Below are 27,079 nucleotides of genomic sequence, written 5' to 3' on the forward strand. Positions count from 1 at the left end.
ATGAATTGAGAGAGAGGTCAGTATACAGAAAGAAGGTGTGGAAGCCAGAAAGTGTAGAGGCCATCACAAATGGGAGGCACAGTTTGGAGCCAGGGATGGGACAATCTCTATAAAGGGAGGCACAGTAAATTGACAGGGAAATAGAAAGGGAGAGGGAGAGAGTTGTACCAGTCTTCTCAATAAGTTTGATTGACCAGAAGCTTAGCTGCCAACCTCCCTGGTTTCACCCAGTACTTACTTTTTTTTTGTTTTCATGCGTTTTCAATTTTTAGTTCAGTTCTACCTCTTCCATGAAGCTTTCTCAGATCTTTCCTCAACTGAAAGTGTGCTCTTCCTCCTTATCTTTTCCTAGAAACTTGTCTGGATCTCTCCTTTATTCTTATCACATTTTATCTGTATTACCCTTGAATTCATGCCACATCTGCCCTTCCCTCCATACCTTGCAAAGAAGGACTATGTTGTTCTTTCATCATCAAATTCTTAGTACCTAGCTTATTTTCTTGCACACAGCATATGTATTTCAAATGGATTTTAATGCTTCCTTTCGTTTTTTCATTGCCTATATTTCCCCCTGCTACAAATATTCTGGTATATGTGGAATGTTTGTTTTTGCTATTGACCTTCTTTTGGTACATGTATAGCAGTGGAATCTCTGGGTCAAAGGGTATGGCCATTTATTTGCATAATACCAAACTGCTTTACATAATGGTTGTACCAATTCACAACTCTACCAACAATGCATTAGCATGCCTGCCTTTCCACAACCCCTCAGACATGGTCTGTTTTCATCTTTTTCAAAATCTCTATTTGCTGGTTGTGAAATGAAAGCTCAGGGTTGTTTTGGTTTGCCTTTCTCATTATTAGTGATCTGGGACACTCTATCATACATTTATTAACAATTTGCAATCCTTTTTAAAAACTTCGCATCATTTGATGACTTATCTGTCATGGAAACACAGTATCTTAACAATGTTAATTAAATTGCATTTATATTGGTTTAAAGAAACCAAATGAAGCCAAAACTAAAACTGGTTCAGAGATACCGTAGCAACTACTCATATCCACTTTGAGGGATAATGGGTAAAACTTCTACATCTGAACAATTATTCCATTTTACAGCAACGATAAAGGGAATATGCAAGTAGAGTTGTCTTATAGAGCTTGTATAACTCTAGTCTGAGCTCGGGTGAGAGGCATAGGTTACAGCTGGAAATGTAGATTTGAGTGTCACTCAGGGAGAAATAAATGTTTTGGTGCTTGTATTGCCTGATTTTAAAGACTTAGCTGTATCGGTGCTTTTGTTATGAATTTTTTTTTTTGCCCATCTCATTTAGTATTTATTTCTGAGGTGTTCTGCTTAATCTTGAAAAGCTGGCATTCCCCAAGGACTGAAGTGGACAGGGAAGCCCACATATAACTGAAGAACAAACTATGTGCAGAAGGCTTTAGTCTAGCACTGCCCCTTAGTGGTGTTAGCTTTGCCACATCAAAAAGGAAGAGTGGACAAACACAGAGCCAGAACTGCCAAATGCAGTTGAAAGAAGATAGTCCAACCCAAGGAAAAGTCATCTTTGGAAAGAACTCGGCCTATCCACCAAAGTTCAACCCTTACAGCCCATCCTGGGATAGGAAATGATACTGAATCAGGACCTTGGGGATTACGATACATTGAGGGGTTGGTGGAAGGCCATGATGTATGAAGTGGCCAAAAGGATGAAGCTCTGTAGTTCCTACTATATCTTCCCTCTGGGGCAAAGCCTCCTTCACCAATAAATTTCTAATCATAAGTCAGTATACATTGTTGTGTTTGTCCTTCATTCTCCAAGAGGACCATGACATCAGGGAAATGAAGACATGACTTGCAGTTGACTTTGATTGAGTGAGGGAAGGCCGTGCAAGGTCACCAACCTCACTTTCCCCTCCAGGGCCATCTGGGTCCAACGGCCTGCTGTTCACCAGGAGGACTGGAGATGGCCCAGGATGCATAAGGAGATCCGGGCTCTTTCAGGCTAAGGTCTTTTCAGATTCTCACTCAGAGTGAGGTAACACCCATTCAGTAAACAGTTAATCAAGCACATAAATCAGTATACATGGTATGACAAAGGATATCCATTTGAAAAAAAGTCTAATTAAAGGTTTTTAGCAGATTGAACCAGGATGAAAGAGACCCAGTGTATATGCATTAATAGATACGGAAGGCCTCACCCTAAATCTCCACTGAAAATGTGATCACCACCTTTGTGGAGAGCGGAGAGCCCTCTCCAAATATATTTATGATCTCTGAATTGTCAAACTGATGCCCCTTTCTCAATCTTCATTCTCCTTGACCTCACTGCAGCCTTTCACATTACTGCTTACCCTCTTATCCTATCTACCTATCCTGCCCTGACCTCTCTACTGACTTCCAGGTTTGCATCTCTAATTTTCTATTGTACTTCTCAAACTGGATACCTGGTAGACATCTTAAACTAAACATATCCAACAATGAACTCGGCTTTCCCACCAACCTCTCCCCTCTTCCTAACATTTCTGTTACTGTAAACATATCCAACACTGAACTCATCTTTCCCACCGACCTCTCCCCTCTTCCTAACATTCCTGTTACTGTCAGGGGCACCACCATCCTTTCAGTAGCCCAGGCTTGCGCCCTCAGTGGCATCCTTGACTCATCATCTCCCGATCCAATCTGTTGCCAAGGTCTGTCGATTTTACCTTCACAACATCTCTTTTTTGTGTTCCTTTCTCCTCTGACACTACCACCACCCCAGTGCAGAAGCCTTCATCATCTCATACCTGGACCCCTGTAATAGCCTGCTGGTTGTTCTTGCCCAAACTTCTCCCCACCCCAGTCTGTTCTCTCCTCAGCTGTCGAAGTGATTCTCCTAAAGCATAGGTCTGAACCATCTCTCTCTCTCTCTCCACACACACACACACACACACACACACACACACTCAAACTCCAGTGGTTCTCTATCATCTCCAAGATCAAATATAAAATTGTTTGGTCTTCAGTCTTCCATAACCTGCCTTCCCTCCCCCGCTTTTTACACCCTACAGCTCCCCTATTCTGCAATCCAGTGACCCTGATTTTCTTTCTATTCTTCAAACACCATACTCCATCCACTCCAGGCATTTTCACTGGCTGGACCCCCATGCCTGAAATTCTCTCCCTCTTCATCTGTCTCCTGGCTTCCCTGAAGTCTAAGCTTAAATCCCCACCTTCTCCAGGAATCCTTGAGAGCGAGGATTGTCTTTTGCCTTTCTTTGAATCCTGAGAGCTAAGCACAGTACCTAGCACATAGTAGGTACTTAATAAATACTGACTGACTGGCAGGAGTTTGGATTACTCTGTTCCATTATCTTTAAGAGGGGTGTTGGGCTAGAATTAAATCTATTATATATCAGATATTTCCATTCTGGAAGTATTATGTACTTTGGGGATTCAGGATAAAAGTCACTCTCTCTGGTCATTCCAGGTAGGAAAGAAGCAGTTTTTCCCCACACCAGGAGGGTAACAATTTCTTCAATGTCTGCCACTTGAGCCCCTCTGTCACCAGATAGTTATTACATAAACAATAATCACAGAGAACAAACATATCTATCAGAGCAAGCGGTAAAACAGAAATTGGGAAGCCATACACATTAGTTTAGGCAATACAATCCACAAGAATGAAAAGGGTTCAGATGAAGGGGCTTCAGGGGCAGAGGGGTCTTCCAGGGTGAGAAGGCTTCGGGGGAGGAGGGACCTTTCAGGGTAAGAAGGCTGCCAAGAAGGCTGGAGAAAGAAAGTCTGGAGAAACCAGAACAGAGATTAGAAAGGAGTGAAGGAGCTCCAACTCCTTCTAATTGTCATTCAAAATCCATATCTTCTCTTCTTTCCTCTAGTCAGTATTATCACTGTCAGAAATCTCTCAATCAGGCTTCAATTTTCCTTTACAGTATACAGTGTCACTGAGCTGTCCTTTAGGGGAACACTCAAGATCTCCTAAGCAGGGTGCTATAGGTAGGTATAGTTTTTCTTTAAAAATATGTACACTCCTGGAAAATCTGGGTAATTGAGTCAAAGGATAGGGCATTCAGAGGTCAAAAGGCTACGGAAAGGTTGTAGTCTGATGAAATCTTGTTTCCTTCTGCCCTGAGTCTGACGGCTTCCTCCCATCCCTAAACCCTAAGCCTGGCACAGTGGCAAGTCTTTCCCATTATAAAGACTCAGTGAGCATTCCCAACTTGTGGAGATTATGCAAACATTAGAGATGGCTGCAGATCTCTGTTTATGTATCATTCCTCCACCCAACTAAGTCACTCAATTCCTCCGGGATTTGAGGAAAGGAAGCACATTCCCTCACTCCTGGATGGAAAGATCCTCTAACCTGTGTCCAAGCTGTCCTCCAAGGGTGTTCCCACATTATCTAGCTCTGATGTTAGAGGGAGCAGGCATAGAGACAGATACTTCATCAGTTATACAGTAACACAGAACTCTTTCTTGTTTAATCTAAGAGGTTAGTGGGGCAACTACCCAAGGCACAAAAACAGGGGTGAGGAAGCCTTATTCGAATTAAATTCAAATTAAAGTATATTAATGCTGTATCTTTTATATTTAAGGGATGGGAACCTAAAGATAAAAAAATCTTTGCTCTAAAGAAGTTTATCATTTTATAGGGGATGAGAAGGGCAGCTAGGTGGCGCAGTGCCACCTAGACAGAGCACCAGCCTAGTCAGGAAGACTCATATTCATGAGTTCAAATGGTGCCTCAGACGAACTAGCTGTGTGACCCTGGGCAAGTCACTTAACTCTGTTTGCCTCCTTTTCCTCATCTGTAAAATGAGCTGAAGAAGGAAATAGCAGACTATTCCAGTATCTTTGCCAAGAAAACCCCAAATGGTGTCACAAAGGTTTGGACATGACTGAAAAACCACAACAGGGCATGAGAAAATTAAAGATAAAGCCCCTATTTCTTCAGATACTTTTAAGTACTCTTTCCTGGAGATGGAGAAATACTAAAATGTAATTACAATTTGACACCTACTGGCTGTGTGTCACCTTATGTACACACACTATGAGACCCTTGGGGTACAAGTAGCAGTCCAGCTTTAAGTGATGAAGTAGCTTGCCTATGGTCACATAGCTAATGTTAGGAAACATATGTGGTGTTGTTGAATGAGGTAAGCTCATTCAGGTAATAGGCCTCTTGAAGAAGTTAATCAAGAGATGACCCCTTTAATCAAAACTCAAAAAAAAAAAACTGGGAGGGGAAGAACCTCAGGGTTCCAGCCCAAAAGAGACAGTTACTGTTTGGTATTTACATTCACTCTGTGCTAGGCGGGCAGGGACCTACTGTCCAATCTATGAGCTCCAGAGTGAGCTGGGTTTAAGGCTTGGTTTTTGAGAAAGAAATCTAGCCAGTAAACCCAAAGTTAAAGAGGCAGCTTTCTGCCATCGAGAATGTACCTTCCTTTGTGCAGAGTAAGACAGGGGAGGGGAGAGGAAAGGCTACTCACAGGTTGTGTTTGTCCTGTTCTTGAAGAGGACCATGACATCAGGGAAATGACATGACTTTGATCTGAGTGAGGGAGGGCTGTGCAAGGTCACCAGGTCTAGTGTAAATACTAAATAGTAACTCTTTCTGTGGTGGCCAGGAACCCTGAGGGTCCTCCCCTTCCAGTTTTTGTTTTTTTGTTTTGATTAAAGGGACTATCCCTGGATCAACTTCTTTAAGAGGCCTATTCGCTGAATGGGTGTTACCTCACTCAAAGTGAGAACCTGAAAAGACTTTAGCCTAAAAAGGCCAGGGTCTCCCAATGCACCGAGCCATCTCCAGTCCTCCTGGTGAATAACAGGCCGCTGGGCCCAGAAGAGGTATTTAGTTTCAGGGAGAAGCCTGAGGTAGCAAAATGCTAAATGATTTCTGAAATATAATCTAGCCTCTTCTTTTCCTCGTATTCGTTTCTGGCACTAGTTCAGTGTCCATGTACTGACAAAGCAGTTCTATAAGCCAACTGCATAAGTATAGACCAATGGTCTCCAACCTTTTGATTACACAATCAGATCACTAAAACATTTTTGAGCATATACCCCCAATATTAGCTTATTTATAAATTATATACTACTGTGCTAATAATTACGTACATTATAAGAGACAAAAGTAGACATTTTGAATGGATGAGAGGATGAATACTTGATCCTGTAGTCAAGAGGAAGCCACTAGATTTTACTGAGTAGGAAAAGAGCAGTGCTAGGAGCTCCACTTTAGGGAAAGCACTTTGGCAGGGAGACTAGTTTGGAGGTTACTGCAATAACCCAGGAGAAATGACAGGAACTTGAATTAGGCTAGTGAAAATGTGAATGGAGAGAAGACAAAACACATTTTGGAAATAGGAACAGGATCTGGCAAATGATTGGGTATGTGAGGTAAAGGGAAGTAAGTAGTGGAAGATGGCCACGGAGTGACTGGAAGGATGGTGGTGTTTTTTAATAGAAAAAGGAGTTTCGAAGAGGTGGTTTGGGGATGAAAGGTGTAATGAGTTCTGTAACGCTAATGACAACACGTGTTCATGCCTGCTGCCAGACTCATTCTGTCCTACGCAAAGAGGAGAGGATGGGTGTGGGGCTCTTATTCCTCACTACACTGGAGCTTGGTCTCTTAGGTGTCCTATTGAAACCATGGGTAGAGGCTGCATGGGCACACTTAGGCTCAATGTCAGGAAAAACTTCCTAACAATTAGAGCTGTCCAAAAGTGAAATGGGATACCCTGAGACACTATGGGTTTTTCCCCCTCGGAGGCCTTCAGGCTGCGACCAGACCACTTGTCAGTAATGTTATAATGGGAATTCCTCTTGTGCATGGATTGGACATGCACTCAATAGACAAAGATGTCTGTGATCTCTTTCAACTCTCAAATTCCTAACTCCAGTCACCGAAGCTTATAACTTGAGTGTCTTCAACTACTTTACCTAATCCCACATATCCAATCAGTTACCACGTTGCCATGTCTACCTCCACCCCTACCCTACCTTTCCCTACCCTCTCTCCTGTGCATTCACCACAAAGACTCAAAATTATTTTCCTAAAGTGTAGGACATTCAATCACTCCCCTTCTCAAAATTCAGTGGCTCCCTTTCAACACTAAAATGTAATGATTTCATCTTTATCTTATCTTTCTTAAATTTCTATTTTTGTTATGTCTTATAATGTACATAATTATCAGTATAGTAGTATACATGGAATATATGGTTGCATGCTAAAGAAAAGCATTTTTTTAATATATTTAGTTTTCTTATGTGGTCAAGCCAAACTCTTGAGTAATTCTGAATCTTGTAAAAAAGGCTTTGCGATATTCTAAGGCTTGATGAGATCAGCAAATGTCATTCACAACAGAGCAGCTGGAGGGCAGCAAAAATCCATCTCCTTGGTTTTTTGCCTGCTTGACTTTATTGGAGAGACATTTTAACCAGTTCTCTCTAGTTGCATTAATCAAGCGGTCTTGTGTGATGTTAACATCCATGGGAGACACCTTCTGGAACTAGCTGTGTGATAGGCTACAGTGAGAGAAAAGGAAAATGTAGGAAAGCAGGGATGGAGGAAAAAACAGGGAAAGCTCACACAGTTGCACCCTTTTTATTCTTGGGTGGTGGCTCCTTAAGCACATACCTCATAGGACTGTTGTAAGGCTCAAATGAAGTTAATATGCATGCTAGGAATCACTGGACACATACCAGTTGTGTAACCCTGGGCTAGTCCTCAGTGCCTCAGCTATGGCTCTCCAAGTTGCAGAGCAGATGCATTATGCAGTGGCAGTTTCCTACACCAATGACTTATTAGAGTTCTAGTACAAAAATTAAAATGTCAGTTAATAACAATGAAGAATTCATCTGAAATCCATCAAGAGAGAATGAGAGGGGCGGCTAGGTGGCACAGTGAGTAGAGCACCAGCCCTGGAGTCAGGAGGACCTGAGTTCAAATTTGACCTCCGACACTTGACATTACTAGCTGTGTGACCTTGGGCAAGTCACTTAACCCCAATTGCCCTGCCTTCCCCCCTCAAAAAAAAAAGAGAGAATGAGAAACCTGTCCATGAAAGCTGTGAGTCTTCTGAGGGAACTGTTCCTTTGCTCTTGTGTGCTGGGGTGAACCTGGTTTCATGACAAAGCAAAGTGACCAATTTCTCCCAGAGGGAAAAATTCCTTCTTGATTGCACACACCTGCAGGCTACCAGGCCAACATGACACAAGAGCCTAGCACCTTGCTAGAAAAGACAGGGAGTCTGTTTAAGCGGTACCTATATATACACAAAGCACCAAGAAAGACTGAGGATTTTTTCTTTATTTTTTACAAATTAAGACTTTGTAGATTTTATATATTTCTGAATCAAAAACACCTTTGTCTTCACAGTATGAGTTATAGAATGCAGCCTGAGCTGAAAACCAAGAAACTAGAAAAGAAAGTGATAGTTACAGTGATTACTGTATTAAAAACCTGTTAGGCATTCTCTTTAAAAGTAGAATTTTTTTCTTGTCATTCTTGGCACCGTTTCTAAAGAAAAACTTTTATCCCAAGCAAAAAGCACAAAAGGTGGAATTTGGCTTCAGGAGACATTAACACAGTCAATTTCTTAGCAAGGGCAGAGCAACATCAAATACATGGACAAAAGGCTGCTGGGGGATACGACAAGGAGAAATAGTCCTACCTATGTCTGGTACCCTGGGATCAGAGGCAACCACTCAATCAAGGGTCAACTATCTACAAGACACAGAGCTATCCTGAATGCCACAGGGTCTAGGAGCAAATGCTTCCCTCAAAACGAAGCACTAGTGTGCTGCAGGAGACCAAGTTCACAACACCGGCAGCAGTGCTGTTAAATAGTACTGTCAAGGGGAAGGGAGAGCCAAAAACAGAAGGCTACTGGCAACAAGCTTTAAAGTAATTCCATCCCTTCTGCAGTACAGCCTCCCAACTATTCTTAGAGCCATGGTCATTTGGGACGCCACCTTCATTTGTATGCCATCTGACTCTGGCTGAAAATGTGGACACTGGCATGGTGGCCTCTATTAGTATCCTCCACATACTTGCAACCAGGGTAAGGTGGCACAGGGATAAGGGCCATTTGTATGTTTGGTCAGGTGAGCAATGGCCCATGTAAAAAAGCTGCCATCCCAAAGCTGAATTTCTGTAAAACAGGCAGCAGAACAAGAGCTAGGAATCATCTGCCAGGAATTTACTTGCTGACTCAAGACACTGCCCTAGCACTGCTTACAGATATTCAGCTGCGGAATGGACCAGATGACATGGAACTAAGAACTCTGCCTCTCAAGCCACCACAGCAGCTCTTACCCTGGTGAGTCAGACAAAGAGCCTTTGAATGGAAGGGTGGTTCTACCATCCTCTAGCCCACAGAGCTGTTCAGAGGGTGCTGCCAGGTTGTTAGAAACAATTCCATAAAGCTCTCCATGGATGTCAGCCCTTCCTGGGGTCCGACTCCCAGATTCTTCGAGCATTCTAATGACAGTCAACTCAGAGGGCTACTTGGCAACTAAGACTGAGTTACACTTCTGAGAGGAAAAATCTAGGGCAAGTTTAGAGAATTCAACACTATCCCATTTAACATGCACAAGGTTTCTTTTAGGAGTTGCAGTTGTCCCATGAAACTAATATTTATATACATGCTGAAAACTCTCCTACTCTAATAGATCTGAGTGGACAGGTTCCTTGAATTAGGACCAGGCAAGGAGTTAGGGGAACATTTCATCAACCAGGATTTCGTAAGAATAAAAGGTAAGATGTTGTGTCTGCCAGACTGGCAGTGACTCAACAAGGCTCAGAGGTGGTACAAATGCCTTCCATAAAGCTTCTTCTGAAGTAGAAAGACCAGTTCACTTTGTTTGCAAATCTCTTAAGGAATTGGCAGAAGCTCAAGTCCAAACAGAACTGAACACGGGAGCTATGGGTTTCAGAAATCTCTATTCTCCAGAAGTTTCTATTCAACTTGCTACAATACACAGGAATCTTTATCTCCCACCCACAGGAATGGTTATTAAACCCAAATAAAGAAGAAGAGGCTTTGCAAGGAAATAATTCAAATCCGCCAATAAAGTACTGCCTTCAAGAAGACTGCTGGAACTTGCTCCTTCTACTTGGTTGCAGTTACTCTTCACATACCAGGGACTGACTGCCGAAGGACAAAGGAGAGTATGGAATCCCAGGGAACACGAAGCCAAACTCCAAATTAGAATCTGCTAATCAGTTTTCTGATTAAAAAAACTCAAAACAGAGAAAACCACAAAGTACAAAAGCTTTTCTGATGCTTTTCATTATCACAGAACACGCCACCTGTAATGTGTGCAAAGAGGAAATGAGAGGATGAGGGAAGGGAGCCAAAGAGGGAAAGGCTGAACAGTTGTCTCACTTCTTCTCTTTCTTCTTGTCCTAAAAGGAGAGAATCACATAGTCAACCCAAAGTACACCCCCCAGACTTTACACAGAACTACTCTAGGCTACCCCCACCCACCCCTGCTTCTAACTCACAGATGTTCCTGAAAGTAAGCTCATGGAGGTTAAAGATAACCACCAAATGGAGAGGTAACAAGTGCTCCAAGTGTCTGCTCAGTGTTTCGCTCAGAAAAAACCCTTAATAACCATAACTCTAGTTTAACTTTATTAAAAAAAAAAGATCAATATGTAAAAAAATAAATTATTTTAGGGGAGATGTAGGTCTAGAATTATCGCCTGTGTCATTTCTTAAGCAGCTGTGCTTTTTTTTTTTTTTGCAGGAGGGAAGGCAGGGCAATTGGGGTTAAGTGACTTGCCCAAGGTCATACAGCTAGTAAGTATGTCAAGTGTCTGAGGTCGGATTTGAAGGGCCGGTGCTCTACTCACTGCGCCACCCAGCTGCCCCTGCAGCTATGCTCTTAATGCTTAGAAGAAGGCTAGCACTGTCTCACAAAAGTTGGCGGGCCTCCAAAAATTAGTAATGAAATTACTTCTGTTGAGTAAACTTTTTATGTCATCTTATAATAAAAGCTGAAAAAATCCTTTTGTTTCTATTTATAAAAAGATGCCTTTGTTTTCTACATGTACCCTTGATAAGGGACTTTGCTACAGTAGATGTGTTTAAAAAATGGAAAAAAAAAAAAGGGCAGCTAGGTGGCACGGTGAGTAGAGCACCGGCCCTGGAGTCAGGAGGCCCTGAGTTCAAATCCAACCTCACACACTTGACTTACTAGCTGTGTGACCTTGGACAAGTCACTTAATCCCAACTGCCCTGCCTTCTCCCCTCCAAAAAAAAATGGGAAAAAAAAAGTTCAGTTGTTGAAATGGACCTTTGTTTTCACATTAAATGTTTATTTGAAATAAACAAATTTTGTTTAAAAAATCAGAATATTAAAGAGTCCAAGAGTTCACACATAACACAGGTGTGGGCAGTGTTTTAGTTCAGTGAAAATGACTCAATCCACAACAAAGGACATGAACTCCTCCAGGGAGGACAGGTGACATGGCAGCTGTGCCCTGCTGAGCATGATGGCATCAAAGCACCACTGATTACTGATAAAATTCTGAGCTTCTTGGTCATGCTCCTTCTGTACATAACTCTGGAAAAGCTCAGCTGTATGTAGAACAAGGCTTTCAACCTTCCAAGGCTACCTCAGTCTTGTTCAACTGCATCTCAATAACCAGAATCCTGGACAGAACAGGCAATTAAGAAGTCACCTCACTCCTTCATTTGCCTAATCTATTCCATTGCCGTATTTTTCATAAAATATTCAGTATAAAGACTGTTGACTGATAGCAAGTTTGTATGGGCTGGTCCAATATTCATTCCCACTCACTAGCTAACTAGCTAATATCCTGCTAACCCATTTTCTGAGGAATAACTATTTTCACAAACATTACACTTTTTCATGTCTGAACTTTCACTTCCTGCTACTGAAATGTGCACTTTCTGTTCAGACTTCAGGTCATCATTATTAAAAAACTGCCTCCTTTATATCATCTGGTTCACCTCCCCACACTAGCATAATATAGTACCTCCCCACCATTACCTATTAGCCCATAATGAATGCTTTCAAATAAAAGATTTTCAAGATGTAAGTAGGGTGATGCCTTATTAGAAAAGCATTCTGTCTTCAGTCTTGGACAACAGAATTGATTTACCTTTTCATTCATTGCTAGAATCATCATGAGTTTCCGGAAGAGGGTGACAAAATCCAGGAAAAGGTCAACACAGTGCCTGGGAGAGAGAAACCAGGCCAAGAAGTCAATACACTATTCTGCTTAGCCCCAAAGACCACACAACAAAACAATCTAGAACCCTTTTTCCTTATAGGCCTCAGTTTCTAAGATGTTCTATCAGTATCTAAGATGTTCTAACTAATATTCTGGCATGTCCAAGGGATAACTGAAAGCTGTGGTAATATGCTGTGAATACACATGGCTTGCTCCATGCTAATCATGCCTTGTCCTGCACTTCCAGATCTAAGTCAGCACTGAAAAGCTAGTGCTAGTTTGAGAGTCTGACCTATTCTAATCAAGAAGAAAACCAGGTTAGATTTAAGGCCACCCAAACGGTCCAGGATGCTCTTACTGGAAGGGAAGGGAAGGGATACAAGAATTGAATGTCAATCATACCCTTCCCCCTCTTTCATACTAACTAAAATGACAATTCAACCTAATGTCCTCACACTTACCAGATGTAATCCTTATCTCCATTCTCAGCCTTTTCAATTATGAGTTGAGTATCAAAAAGGACAAAGCCACACATGACCACCAGTCCCACATACAGATTTGCCTAAAGAAAAAGAATGGTAACATGGTTACCATGCAATCAATATGTGCTGAATGGAAGACACTTCAAAAAGAGGGAAAAACAAGAGCATTCAGAGACTTTTTACCTGACATAGTATGTCCTGTTGAAGCTTTCCCTAGAGCACAGTGGACTTATTTATTGATGGCTTTAGACCTTTTGAAGGTCTCAACAGTTAACTAATAAATGCTAATATTTCTAACTAACATTAGGGGGCACTGAAAACTGCAAACTAGATTATGATCTTTTTGGGACATATTTCTGTAAATCTTAATTGGATCACTGAAATAAAATAACAGCTTACCTATATCTAAGGTCCTTACAGCGCTAGCATTCAATGAATCTTTGAATCTCCAGAGATATTTAACTTAGAGGGAATTACACTGGTGGTGTACGTAGGGTCACCTCATAAAGATTCTTAGTTCAACTAAAATTAAACACTTAAATGCCTATAGGAATGTCCCAGGCACTATGCTAGGTACTATAGAAGAATACAAAAATAAAAAACAGTACCCCTGCTCCGAAAGAGTTTACAATTTAGTAGGGATTATACTTGAAAAGACTATTAGTCTGGTTTACTGGAGAATAAGAAAATAAACACTATAATAGTCCTAAAGCCTTTCAGTTCAAAGCCAAAATGATAATATTCATTTATTTCATACCTGGAAAAGCCAAAAAGATCCAAAGAACAGGTTCCCAAGGGAGGAAAACAGCATCAGGCTCATGGCTGACATCAAGATACCTACAACAGGTGGTAAAAAGCTACTTTTGAGAAAATCCTGAACACCCTATTAGACCCTATTATCCCTTCCTTTCCCAAGAACACAAGACAGCCTCTGAATCAAACCCAATTAAAGATCCTCAACAAGTGAAAAGTGGTGGTGGTGGGGGGGATGGCAAGAGGAGAAGTCTTAGTGAGGCCTTAATACAGAGCAAAGGAAAACCCCCCAACTTTCCAGGGCTTCCTTACCTCCTAGGAATAGGTAGCTGCGACGCCTAGCATAGAGTGCACTCAAGGTGAAGCAGCTGAAAATCATTGCTGTGCCAAGGAAAGAGGTGGGAATAATGCTACAAAAGAAAAGGATGAGATTAAAGATGGCCAGATTGACAGCAGGCATATAAAGGCTAAAGATTAAAAACTCTAAAGGTCACTTACCTGGGGTTGATGGCAATGCATAAGTCCAGGGCAGGGCCCAATCCAACTCCTAAAAAAATAAAAAATATCCCATAATCCAATATTAACTTTCAGTTACCAAAAAGGCTCCTCTAACCCACAGGGCCAATTCCCAGCAGGATATATGCAAATATATATATGGTTCCTTAAAAAAAAAAAAAAACAGACACCTTGACCTAAATAAATATAATTACGTCTACCTCTTTTTCCTCCCACTCCCTTGGTTAGGTTTTTATGTTAATAATGTATCTGGGGGTTGATCTGACTAGACATAAGATTTGCCTCCAAACAACTAGGAACTACAATGCACAACAATGGGAGAGAGGCAACAGAAAATATTAACAGGTAGGATGATTATAAAAATCTAATTATAAGCCTTTAGAAGTCTGAATAAGGATCATAACAAGGAGGACTAAGGGTCAGGCATGATAACTCTCATTCATATACATTTTACAGTTAAAAAATGCTTTCTCTTATCTCATTTGGGCTTTGGAAAAATCCTATGATGCATGTGTGTGATTTATGTATATAAATCTGGCCCCATTTTGGGAACTCAGAAAGGTTAAATAATTTGCCTACAATCACATACTATTAAGTGGTAGAAGCAAGGAGTAGAACTCAGCACTAATTCAAATCTGGTGCTCTTTCAACTAACTCCATGTTTCTCTTCAGGTAAAGGAAATAGCAACAGTATAAATACAGCTCAGAGCACTTTTGCATTTTAAAGGGGTATCTTTAAACACCTACCTGTAAGGAAAGCAAATCCAGTGAGAAGGCCCAGTCTCTTCTGCTCAGTTTCATGACTGTGTGGTATTGCCATCAGCCATATCATCAATCCCAAAGAACCCAAGGCTGAAAGCAAGCCAGCCTGTCAGAATCAAACAAACAATTAAGTACTTGAAGGACAAGAAGAGTTTCTTTACAAGAGACTCTATTGAGTCCAAATGCTCACAAAGTTAAGATACACATGATTTTCTTGTAATAAAATGCCCAAGCAGGAAGTCTATAGCAGCTGCCCTTCCCTCTGTCCCCAGCCTCCACCAGCTCTTCCCATGGTGAGGCTAATCAAGAACATTACCCTGAAAACTTGTCCTATTCCTGGAACACAAAAATCATTTATGGGACACTTTTCACAAAACTGACAACCTGGAAATTCCTACTCACTTGTAGCAAGATATCTTATTATTTGATTTTTCCTAACAAAGACAGAGCTAAGCTACAGTAGGTTCATTAATTATAATTCACATACAGAAATCTTATGACATTTCAATAACCTTCATAACTGTTAAGTTAGATAGAAAGTTATCCCTGTTTTAGAGATGAGGAAACTGTGGCTCAGGTAAGGGTCTGGATTCTAAGGAAGGTCTCCTAATTCTAAATCCTGTATTCTTTCTACTGCCCCACCTGACTTTTACCCTAGGAACACTATTTTCAGTGTTTCATTATCCTACAACTTTCCTCTAGTATGGAAAAATGAATTTCCTGAAATTCCCTACTCAGATCTGCTGAATGTCATCACTCTGAGAACCAAAGTATACTTAAGCCATGAAATCATCCGAATCACCCTGTGTCTACAACTCGAATGTTTTATTACTTCACCACATGATGTCTTGGGCAGAGAAAGTACAGGTGGGAGAAAGAAGGAACAGAACAAAAATGCCACATGTTAAGGAGAATCATGGCATGTAATATTATGTCTCTATACCAGGAAGTAGCTATCTTAAGACATCAGTAGCAGATCATTCTCTGCTAAAGAGTCAAGGCATTCTGGTTTTGGTATATGCACAGAATAGTTGCCATACTATCCCTTAACTGCCCTGTATTTGCCAGCTGGTGAGGTTCATAACCCCAGCTACTGATAAGGATGAAGGCTGGACATTAGCTTGAGACACTGCATTGAGCAAGTTCCTTAAATTCTGCAGCAATCAAGGAAGTCAATTGTTCTTACCTGAATGAAATGGGTGACCACATGGACATAGGCCCCTGCGGCTGCCACAAACATGCAGAGGGCAAAACTGGCATAGACCTTCTTCAGGTGCTGCTGTGTAGAAGGTGTGCTAAACGATAATGAAAATAAGAGTTGTCACTCTAGCAACTAAGGCCATTCTTGAATTAATAAAATCAAAAAGGAGGGAAAGCCTTGAAAAATCAGTCCATTTCCCCTACACGTAAAACTTCCCCATGTTCCTAAAGTTATAACACAAGTATTTTGAGCTGTTATGAGGAAAACACAATGTATTCTGTAAGACATTTCAAGATAATTTTCTTAAAAATGGATAATAGTAAAGGCAAAAGAGTTGGGAAAGGCCAAAACACCCGAAAATCAGGTATCCATGATATACAACAGATGGGGGCACTCAAAGCTAAAATAGTTAAAAGACTTTCTAATGATTATGCAACAATACTAGGAGTCTGGGTTCTTTGATTCCTGAAAAGATTTATGAGTTTGTCTGTTAGCTATGCATATGGCAGTTAATGAACTAGGTCAAAGAAAAAGCAGAAAGGTCAAAACACTTACATGTGGGAAAATTTTAAGAGCGCATCAAAGTTGATCTTCCGATCAAACATGTTCATGGTGCCGGAGTCTGTGGGACACAGCCTTCACTCTGTAGGTCCTAGAGAGGTGTAGCAAAAGACAAAAGGTTAAGTTTAAAGAATATGAAGACACATAAGACATGGATGAATCACTTAATGTTTTCTCAAAGAAAGAGAATAGTCCATTGCCTTTTCAAAAGACCAATAAATTGTTCCAGGAAATTCTGTTAGTGATCTAGTTAAAGCGGTCCAGAATTAATTCCTGGAACATAAAGTGTTTCTGCCATTTTATTTCCAAGTGCTGGAGAATTTGAGTTTCAATAAAGATGAAGAATATAGTGAACTCAAGAATACAGTGGACTCAAAAGAATGACAATGACAGAGCTGGGCAATGAATTAGTACTTAGTATCTACTTACGAATTTTCAGCATTTTAGCTTGTTACATATATATTTTTAGCATTTGTATATAAAAGATTTCAAATAAATTCAGTCACCTCAAAGGTGCAACTATTTCCCAACTCTATTATGAAAAATTAAAAAACGTCACAGGAAGTAAGAAATCCACAAGTCCCTCCTCCAAAACGAAACTAAGGCACTTAAGGAAGAAAACATAATTGCTAACTGGAATATTTCCAGGATATCACCTTGCCACATAGTAAAAAAACACACCCTGGGATCTTTAATTCCATGAAGGCTTTTTGGCTTTAAAGATATTTTCCCTACACAATCTGTGCATATTCAACCCTCAAAAGAGTAGAATATACATTACCGAATCTATACCATAGTAATGAATAGCTCTCCTCATATTGAATCTCAGCCTTCCCAAATTTGCCTCAGCCTCATGATGTGTGCAATCTAAGGCAGTGGAAGAAATACTGGTTTGGAGTTCTTTGGGTTGTATTCAAACCCCAACTCTAACAAATCCCTTTCTACTACCTATGTGACCTTGAATAAGCCTTTTGACCTCTCTAGGCCCCAACTTCCTCTTCAGTAAGATAAAGGTATTAATCTAGATGACCTCTAAGGCTCCTTTCAGTCTTAAAGTCAATGTTTCTATTAAGTAAAAAACATTCTCAGACATGTTGTTTCTAAGGCAACTAGAATATAATATATACTTCATACATATTCTGATCAACACCTAGGACAACCACAAAGCCACTAACTCAAGGTCTGGGTCAATGTTTCCTTTAATAAAATGCTTTTGAAGCAAGAAGAAAACATGACACTCAAACATCCACCACATCTATTCTTCCTAGGACTCCATGTCACAAGTCAAAATTGTTTTGTGCATGGCATACAGTACGCATTTTACTTCCCATTCTCCCCCACTTTTTTCTGCTAATTTTATTTCTACCCACCTTAATGCTTTTGTTTGTTTGATCAAAATCCTCAAGAGCTGGCTATACTGCCAGCTGCTGGGTCTACTAACGCTGTTGCTCTCAACTCTAAGTAATGGGACTCTGGGTTTTCTTGATCTAGATGGTGCAATTATTGCAGGCTGTTGCAAGTTAACCATAACCTTCCATAGCCATGATGAGCAAGTCCCCTGAGGAGCTCTCTTACAGGATGGCATAATCCAGCATCTGGAAAGTGTCATTAACACTCCTAATGATATCCCTAGACAGAACTTAGAAGGATTCTGAAGCAGCTTTCAAAGTCACATATTACAGTTTCAATGCAAATTCCTAATTTATGGAAAATTATTTTTCCTTCTAGTTTCAACATATACTTCCTTTCTAAAAAGAAAAAAAAAACAAAATTCTAATAAACCAATATAACTGGATCCCATCATCCAAGGAAGGCAGGACTAATGGAAACAACTTTCTTCCCAGTTCATTCTTTGAAGCTTTCCAGGAGTATTTGACAATCTCTTTTCTGTGGGGTATCCCTTAGACTTGTAACACAGAGTGTCATGGGAAAGAAGAGCCAAGGTCAGCAGGAATTTCTTCTTGAGCCAGAAATTTCTGGTGTAAGATTTACAACGATGTTCAACTCAGTCTGACCTTCTTATAAATAACCATGAAAACACCTAGACTCCCTCTAAAATTTCAGTGGAATATGTTACCTAATCTGGTCCAATAGGGACTGGACCTGTAATTTAATTGGTATGGGGAATTCTCAGGTGAGGGAGATCGTGGTACCAACGCAGGTACCTAGTCTGTGGCTTTTAAGTCTCACAAAGTTGCCTAGAGCACTAGTGACTTGCCCAGGCTCAGAAAACCAGTATGTGTCTGAGGTAGGCCTTGAATAATCAGATCTTCCTAGCTTCCAGGCCAGCTCTCTCTCCACTATACCTCTTAAGATCAATTCTTCTTTAAAGTTCTGTCAGATGGAACGAACATACTGGACTCGGTGTTTAGTGATTGCTGATGTGTAAACTCAGTTGAACAATACTAAATTATTTCACACCTCAAAAGGGGCCTGAAAAGGGGGACTGAAGAGAGGGAAGCTCCCAAATAAGAAGGACTAATTCTAGCCTTGCGACTGAAGACCCCAATTATTAAAAAATAAGTAATCACGTAACATTTAAGATGAGGAAACAAGAAATTCGGTATGGGGTGATTTTAAATAAATAAAAACTTTTACCAATTTCATTACCAGTCAGTCATAATCCATCAAGGTAATAGTTCTTCAAACCCAACCCTTTCATGCTTCTTCACACTTACTGCTACCAGTTCTTGCCTCAGGTACAAATGAACTCTCACAGAGAGGCTATCTCTAAAGAGTAATCTACCATTAACCTCAAAAACCCTGCAACTCCAGAATTTTTTTGTAAAAGAAAAATCTGTAGTGAAAGGAGCATGAGGCAAAGAATACTGTAAAAGGCCCAACAACCATAACATCTATACCGTCTTTCCAGGGGTGAAAACAATAATTAGATTTGGTTTTAGGATTTCACCAATCAGGCAATCTACATACCTTGTATTTAACAAAGCATAGTTTCAGACTCAAGTGAAATACTCTTCCAAACTCCTCTAATGTTTATAACTTCATTTTATGCCTTCATCCTTGAGATACAGGAACCCTGAGATTTGTTAGGGACTACTTCAAATACATACACTCTCCTAAAGTTCTACTGGAGCCTTCTGTGAACTATGTGGCTTGCTTCTGCTGGCAAAATCCAGATGAAAAAGGAAGAGATTAAGGGAAAGGAACTCATGATTTTAAGTGAAGTAAGTGGTTTGTTTTTTGCTTTGGGAGAAAAACATTTTCCTCAGTACAGTCTGTGACTTGTTAAAACCTTTACGTTGTTCTGTGTGCCTTCCCCACTCATGTCTTGCAATGTAAAACCCTAATAATAACTACTCCCATGCATATTGGTTACTTTAAAGTTTATAAAGTACTTCTCTCATAACAAAACTATTGAGATTAGGTGTACCATATTGTTTTATGAATAGGATTCTCTTTTAAAAATGAATTTATGTTTATAGTCTTATCCCAGATGCCTAATACAATGATAGGAAGAACCCAAGAGATGCTAGGTGCCATAAAAACCAAATCATCCATTTACAGTAAATGCTCAAATAATATTCAATGGTGAAGAGTATATTGACAGTACTACCTATATAGATCAAATTGTGTTTCTTTTTTAAAAAACATTTCCTTTGGTGATACAGTGTAAAAGAGAGAAAGAAGGAGCCACCCTAGTATATGCACATTTAGTGATATCCAAAACCAACAAAATGAGTAAATACATTTATTAAATATAAATTTGGGAAGTATTGATAAGGTGACGGTCCAGCCACCTTAAACCCTGTTACAACCAATCATTAATAGAATAAATTGGCAACTATAAGAGCTATGCCCTCAAATTTACAAAGAATAGAATTCATGGTAGAAAAAAATGTTTTGGAGTTTTATTTCACAATCTTATTAATGAATTAATATTAATTAAATCTTATTCATATCAATTTTTTATGAAGCCACTTGTATATTTATTGAAAAAGTTTCCAATAATGATCCTTATAAAGGCCTGGTTTTAGAAGGCGCATTCTAGACTTCATTTGCATATTCAACATTACATTCTGATAAAAGAGATTAACAATAGTTTCCTCAACTGTAAAATGAGGTTGTAGGACTAGATGATTCTGAGGTCCCTTTTATACCTATTTCTTCTTCAGGCTATTTATTCCAACAACTGTTTGATGAATAATATTTTTTCTGTACCAAAGTGTGAATGAGGTTGACTATGAATCTGAGAGTTGAGAACCTAATGCTACCTAGCCATCTCTTAAGAGTTCAGCTTATTTCTAGGACAACCCTAGTGAAGTTCTGCTTCAGACTAAGGAATCCATTACAGTCTAGGCCTTGGTCATCACAGGTTAGCTTATCTGGATAAACTCTCAAGTCTCTGAATCGGCCAAAAACAAATGTGTTCTTTGCTGGTGTTCTCAGACCAAGGATAAGTTGGAACTGCTCCAGGTTCCCTCAGGCTCATATATGGTCAAGTGCACAAGGTTGACCCAAAAGCAACAGCCTCTGAGGAAGGAACCTAAGTTGAACAGGCATCTTTCTCAATAAATTCTTTCAAGTAATCCCAGTCACTAACCCAATTCCCATTAACAATGACTACAACAATAAATTCAGTTTCATATGCCATACAATTTTCTTTTTCTGTTCTTCCTTACATGGGAGAAATGTTAATGTTTGTAATATAACGTAAACATCAAAAGATGTTTGTCAAAGTACATAATAATAAAAAAGGAATTTTCCAAATAACAAGCACAATAATCATTGCACCACCAAAGAAGAGCAAACTAAATTCAAAATTTCTTTAAGCACAGGGCCAGAGTAGTACTCTGAGGATTCTAAGACTAGTAATGTAACTGGTCCAGGTACTACACCCACTCATTCGCACCCACACCTTCACTCCCACTCATGGAAGCCAATTTAGGATAGTCAAGGCTCTGGTTTACACTAGAATGGCTCTAAAGATTTAATTTAGTCAAAGACTAGGGGTGGGGGAGGAGAAGTTCACCCTCCATCTACATTTTTTTTTAAAGAGGCCATTCTTTGCTTTATTTTATTAAGCCTTAATTAATGACAGTCAAACTCAGAGCTGTTAAATTCCTTAGCTTAAAAAGGCCAAGGTCCCCCTCTGCATCCTGGGCCATCTCCAGTTGTCCTGATGCATATCTAGCCAGTGCACCCAAATGGCTCTGGAGGAGAAAGTAAGGCTGGTGATTTCGCACAGCCCTCCCTCACTTAAATCCAATTCACTTGCATGTCCGTGACATCACCTCCCTGAGGTCATGATCCTCTTGGAGAACGAAGGACAAACAGCTGCAAGTCTCAAATCAAGTCATACATCCTGTATTTATGGCCTTTAGGAGTACCTGGGCTGTTTTTATTGAAGCTGACCACTCAGGCTGTCTACCTTCAGAGGCTGTGCTACGATAATCAATCAAACAATCCCTCTCTCACCCCATCTTCATCTAGACATAAATTTATAAACAAAATATTGCACATAAAAACTGAAAAGCTGGGGGGAGGAGGGAAGTCCATGAAAGTAGGCTAAAATATTATCACAAAATTGACTTTTACCCACTTCCACCATATTCAGAGAAAGAACAATTATTTCTGTTGAAAATAGAATTTTAAAATACACATCATAAACAATAAGACTGGCATATAGGAGGTTCTTAATAAACGTTTATTGACTGACAGACTCATGATTTCATCAGGATAGGGAGGTACCAAAGCAGATCAACACCTCTGCAATTTGTCATCTCAGAGTTGCCTGGAGCATATAAGGGTTAAGTGATTTACCCAGAATCATGAGCTAGTATGTATTACAGGTGGCACTTGAACACAGGTTTTCCTGACCAGCTCTCTATCCACCACACTAAGCTGCCCCTGCCCTCCCATTCCACTCCCCCTCCCCCCACCAATAATCCTGTCTCATTTTTCCTACACCTTACATTTTCCCAGAGGTAGGATAATCCCCTAGAGTGGTTTACGAAATAAAATGAAACTCTTCAGGTTCCTTCCACTGAACAGTAGGGATATAGGCTGTCATATCAATCATAACTCTTAGATGAAAAACAATGCTGTTTGTTTGAAAATAAACTGTTTGACATTTTAAGTGTATCCATCAACAAACGAGAATCTAAATGAAACTACATAAAAAACCTGTTGGCAATTTCAGGAAAATCTAAGAGCTAACAAGAACTGCGACATTTCAATTCATTTCACTTTAATTAATAGTTAACATTTAGCTTTCTTCCAGCTCTGGCATTTTCAAGTTTGCTAAGCACTTTCCATACATTATCTTATTTATTACAATAAGTACTGTCCCAATTCTACAGATGAACAAATTAAGATTAAGCAACTTAAGTGATTTGTTCATGGTCACACACCAAGGAAGTGTCAGAGGTGAGATTTGAACCCTGGTCTCTTCTGATTCCAAGTCACATGTTTTATATCACTCTCATTTCCAAATGACCCCATCAACGCTAAAAAAAATCTTCCCTTGCAAGAAAAATACAGGCAAGCAAAACCAATGAATAATACAGTGACTGTGTCTAAAACATAAGCCTCATTTTGCCCTTTATGTCCACTACCTTTGCTGAGACAAGCATATTCACCATCAGACTTCTAAATTCATACACTGATCAGAGCTCTAATGTCTTTCAAATACTGTTTTAATTTACTTTACTGTGTCATTTTATAAATTGATTTCCTGGTTCTGCTTACTTGGCTCTGCATCAATTCATACAACTTTTCCCAACTTTCTCTGAATTCTTTAATCACCATTTCTTATGGTACAATATTACATTACATTCAGAGACAATTTGTTCAGCCACTCTCCAGTTGTGAATTACCTACTGTGCTTTAAAAGCCATGTCACCGTAAAATGTGCTGTTATTTATATTTTTGTATAAATGAGGAACATGACTTGTGATTCTTGCTGGATCAAATGGGTGGTTTAGTTAATTTTTAAATATATTTCCAAAACTATCTATTGGATTTGACCAATTACTAGCTCTAGTGTGTCTGGTGCTCTTTCTGTCATACCAAGCTGACTCCCCTTTTCTAGTCTTCTTTTAAGGGAAGAAGGCTGCAAAAATAGCCACAAGAAAGGGGACAGAGAAAACAGGTACTCTGATATGTCTCCACCACAGGATGAAAAATGGTTGACTGGAATTACAAACTGCATTTCAAGTGCTGAACTGGATATTTATTTGTCTGGAGGATCCTCTCAAACTCAATTTTCTCTTCTGTAGAATGAAGATAATTCTTGTGCTACCTACTTCAGAGCTATGAGGAAAGGACTCATTATGTAATCAAATGAAGATTTAAGGAACCTTGTAAGCTGTAAATGTGAGCTTCTGTAAAGTACACAACAAAAGAAAATGGCAAAAACAATTTCAAAATATTTATCAAATAATATTAGCTAGGATTTATATAGTACTTAACTATGTGCCAGGCACTATGCTAAGCACTTTATAATTATCATCTCATTTGATCCTCATAACAACCCTGGGAAACAGGTGCTGTTATGATCCCCATTTTACAGACAAGGAAACTAAGGCAAATAGAAGTTAAGTGACTTGCACAAGGGTCACACACACAGCTAAGAAGTGTCTGAGACCAACTCTGAACTCAAGCCTGACTCGAGACCCAATACTCTAAAAAGAGACTAAAAAGTTCAAATAGCTTACACTGATATGGTTCTTTGTAGCTTATGACGTGATTTCCTCAACATAATTCTGAAGTAAGCACTGTTATTATTATTACAAATCGTAAATAGTATTCCGGTCTTCTGACCTCAAGACTAAGCTTTCCACTGTGACCCCAAACAGGTCTGTTCCTGGCTGCTCAGGCCACCTTTCTTCTTATGGGATAGTTAACAGGTAACTACAAAATGAGTGCTAAATTTAAAAAAAAAAATCAACAAATAACCAGAAACACCGATTTTCTATCTCAAAATCAAGCTTGATTGTGACTCAAACAGTCACCTCTTCTGCTTGATTACACGTCCCAATTACACCATTTCAAGAACAAGATGTCAAATAGAGAGCTCTGAAGTGGAGGCGGGGTAGAAGGGGGGAATGGGTCAATGTGGGTTGGTAGAAAAAACACAACAAACCCTCTATAAACAGGCCACACCTCCAGCACAGTCATTAAACCTTCGCACTAAACCTTCTAGAAATGATGACCTCATGATTTCAGAGAAGCAAAACCAAGGGAAGGCCGGGGCCTCTCACCTGTCCAAAGGTGGCCAATTCTGCCAGGTCGGGGCTGCCCTTTGGGCCCCGGGACGCTGGGCCAAGGGCCCGGTCTTGTATTTATTACCCACCTCCTGCCTCTACAGTTGGGCTTCCAAGTTCCCAAGGGAGCCTGGGTGTCACAGAGGAGGACGTGACATCACTCGCCCCTCCACCATGACAGGGCAGCTCCAGACCGTCCGAGACTAGGCTTAGTAGGCCCGGGCCCAGAGCGCCGGGGAGCCGCCCACGCCCACCCCTCCATAGCCATCCCCGTCTCTGCCCCCACAACCTCACAACACGCCCCCCTCCGAAGGTTCACGGCCACCGAAGGGACAGTTGGGGACCCCTGACTTCGCTTTTAGTTATGACGAACCGAGAGGGCCGCACCCCGTCTCAAAGGGGGTTAAAGCAGGGAGGACCCTGGAGGGATTACTCCCCCTCCCCCGAATCGGGCCCAAGGCTGGATGAGGCGGGGTGGGAAGAAAAGACCTCGAGTCCGCGAGCTTGGCCGAGGCGACGGGCGGTGGGGGGCGCGTCCTTCCCTCCCCACTTCCCCCATTTCTACCACACGCAACGGCGCACGCGCAACCCCGTCTTCTCCCTCCCCGAAACCTCATGGCTGGGTAGGCCTCCCAGTCGAAGAGGTGAGCTATGTCAGCGAACCGAGGACAACACGCCGATTTAAAAGAAAAACCACAACGACTGCGCTGTGGACGCCTTCGCCTCTGCCCAAGGGTCTCTAGACCATATCCAGGCCATAGCCAGGACACATTTCCTCACCTGCCACTCACTCCACCTACTCCTCTCAACGCCGGATGTGTCACTAATTCTCCTCAGCTCAGCTCCTGCCCCTTTATCCAGCTCCTCGCCCCATTCGCTGGAAGCACCGCCCCACTCTCCAGGTCCCAGTCCTGATTGGCCCTCAGTCGCTTTCCCGCCTATCCAATGGCTGATCCTTCGTAAACACGGCGAAACTACTTGAGGTCCATTGGCTGGTGCGTCTATAGATCAAACTTTGGTTTTTGGCCAATCATCATCGTCAAAAGCGGTTGCCGCCCTCCGACGCCTTCCGGCCCCCACCTTTCCTTTCAGTAGACGTGATCTGCTGCAACTGACGCCACCTGTAAAGAAGCGAGTGTATAGTGGCGTGTTCGGGCTGTCACGTTAACTTAGTGGCACCTAATCTCGGGGGACGGTGCCTGGGACTCCTCTGTAATCAGATACCCGAGAGCAAAAGGAATTTGGATGCAATAGAAAAAAAAAAAGATATAAACTAAATTTGTCCTGAAAGACTTAAACAGGTGCCTCCATTTTTCGGGAGAGCGAACAAAGACTGAAGTATAATATATTACAAGTGGCATTTTGCTTTCCACCCCACGTTTCCAGCTTGCATCGTGCCTTCTCTACCTATTCATCATGCACCTGCTAGATGAGAGCTGGTCCTCTTTAAAAAAAAAAATATAGATGACTAGCATCTCGCTCCCTTAAAATTACCTACCCCTTTCCATCTGAAATATAACTTAAAGCCTTCATGATGTAGGGTGAAGCCTTTGTTCAGGGATAGTAAACAGATTGGCCGTGTAGACAGATCTCATTAGCTACGCCAATTCAATTCGAGCATTTCTATTCAGTGTCTTACTATGTGCAGTCACTGGATTACGTCCTGAGGATATAAATGTGATGGGGGTGGACTAAGACTGAGCCTAAGCATACAACCAAGGGCTCGGAGGCTATTTGCATAAGAGTCTTCTCAATGGAAGATTGAACAAATGAGCTAATATGTACGGCCCCTTGTAACTCATAAAGTCCCATATAAATGTCAGTTATTATTATTCTGTGTATTCTGTGTGAGGGGTGGAGATGAAAATAGCTTGGGAGTGGAGAACGTGATCGATCTTTGGTCTTTTGGCTTTCCGCTTCAAGAGGGAAAAAGGCTCACCTTTCGGGATTCTCTTCAGGTAACGGTCCCTGAGGAGACAAAGAGTTGCTGGGAAAAAGCCCACATGCAAAGAAGGCAGCACCTCCAGCATATCCCAGATCTCTGGACATTCATAGCTGAGGGGTTTGTAACAATAAGGTGATGAAAAGTCTAGTTGGCTGCTGAAGCCTGAAGAACTGATAACTGAAGCGTTCCTAGGTGCTTTGTTTCCCATTGTCCCAGCCTCTGATGACTTGGCTGATAGGGATGTGGTTAGAGGGTGAGGAGAAGAACAAAAAAATCCCTTTCTGCCCTCTGGTCCATGTCTTGACCGGCCTCCACAAAGCATTCTAGAGCCCTCCACCACTCAATGAATTGTTTCTTTGAGAGGATTAGAACTCCTCCCAACCAAGTACAAGATTTTTCCTATGTGGAACCGCTCA

The 27,079-nt window shown here is 40.9% G+C and overlaps 1 protein-coding gene across 1 annotated transcript; it reads right to left on the minus strand.

Moving 5' to 3' along the window:
* Positions 1–8,303: 8,303 nt before the first annotated feature.
* Positions 8,304–25,577, minus strand: TMBIM6 (transmembrane BAX inhibitor motif containing 6). The gene is made up of 10 exons (XM_036759512.1): positions 25,499–25,577; positions 16,488–16,584; positions 15,918–16,026; positions 14,717–14,837; positions 13,952–14,000; positions 13,766–13,863; positions 13,458–13,537; positions 12,680–12,780; positions 12,147–12,222; positions 8,304–10,421 (listed from the first exon to the last, which is right to left on the minus strand). The coding sequence occupies exons 2-10, from the start codon at positions 16,541–16,543 to the stop codon at positions 10,398–10,400; spliced, it is 714 nt and encodes a 237-aa protein (XP_036615407.1). The 5' UTR covers positions 16,544–16,584; positions 25,499–25,577; the 3' UTR covers positions 8,304–10,397.
* Positions 25,578–27,079: the final 1,502 nt, after the last annotated feature.

This window comes from Trichosurus vulpecula, chromosome 5 (assembly GCF_011100635.1).
Source record: "Trichosurus vulpecula isolate mTriVul1 chromosome 5, mTriVul1.pri, whole genome shotgun sequence".
Lineage (NCBI taxonomy): Eukaryota > Metazoa > Chordata > Mammalia > Diprotodontia > Phalangeridae > Trichosurus > Trichosurus vulpecula.

What these genes read in the sequence shown, in the direction of transcription:
- TMBIM6 (XM_036759512.1), bottom strand. Translation starts at nt 16,543, where the DNA reads ATGAACATGTTTGATCGGAAGATCAACTTTGATGCGCTCTTAAAATTT. An exon ending in TGGATTTGCTTTCCTTACAG is followed by an intron (nt 14,001 to 14,716) that starts GTAGGTGTTTAA and finishes TTATTTTTTTAG; the next exon opens with GAGTTGGATTGGGCCCTGCC. An exon ending in CAGCTACCTATTCCTAGGAG is followed by an intron (nt 13,538 to 13,765) that starts GTAAGGAAGCCC and finishes CACCTGTTGTAG; the next exon opens with GTATCTTGATGTCAGCCATG.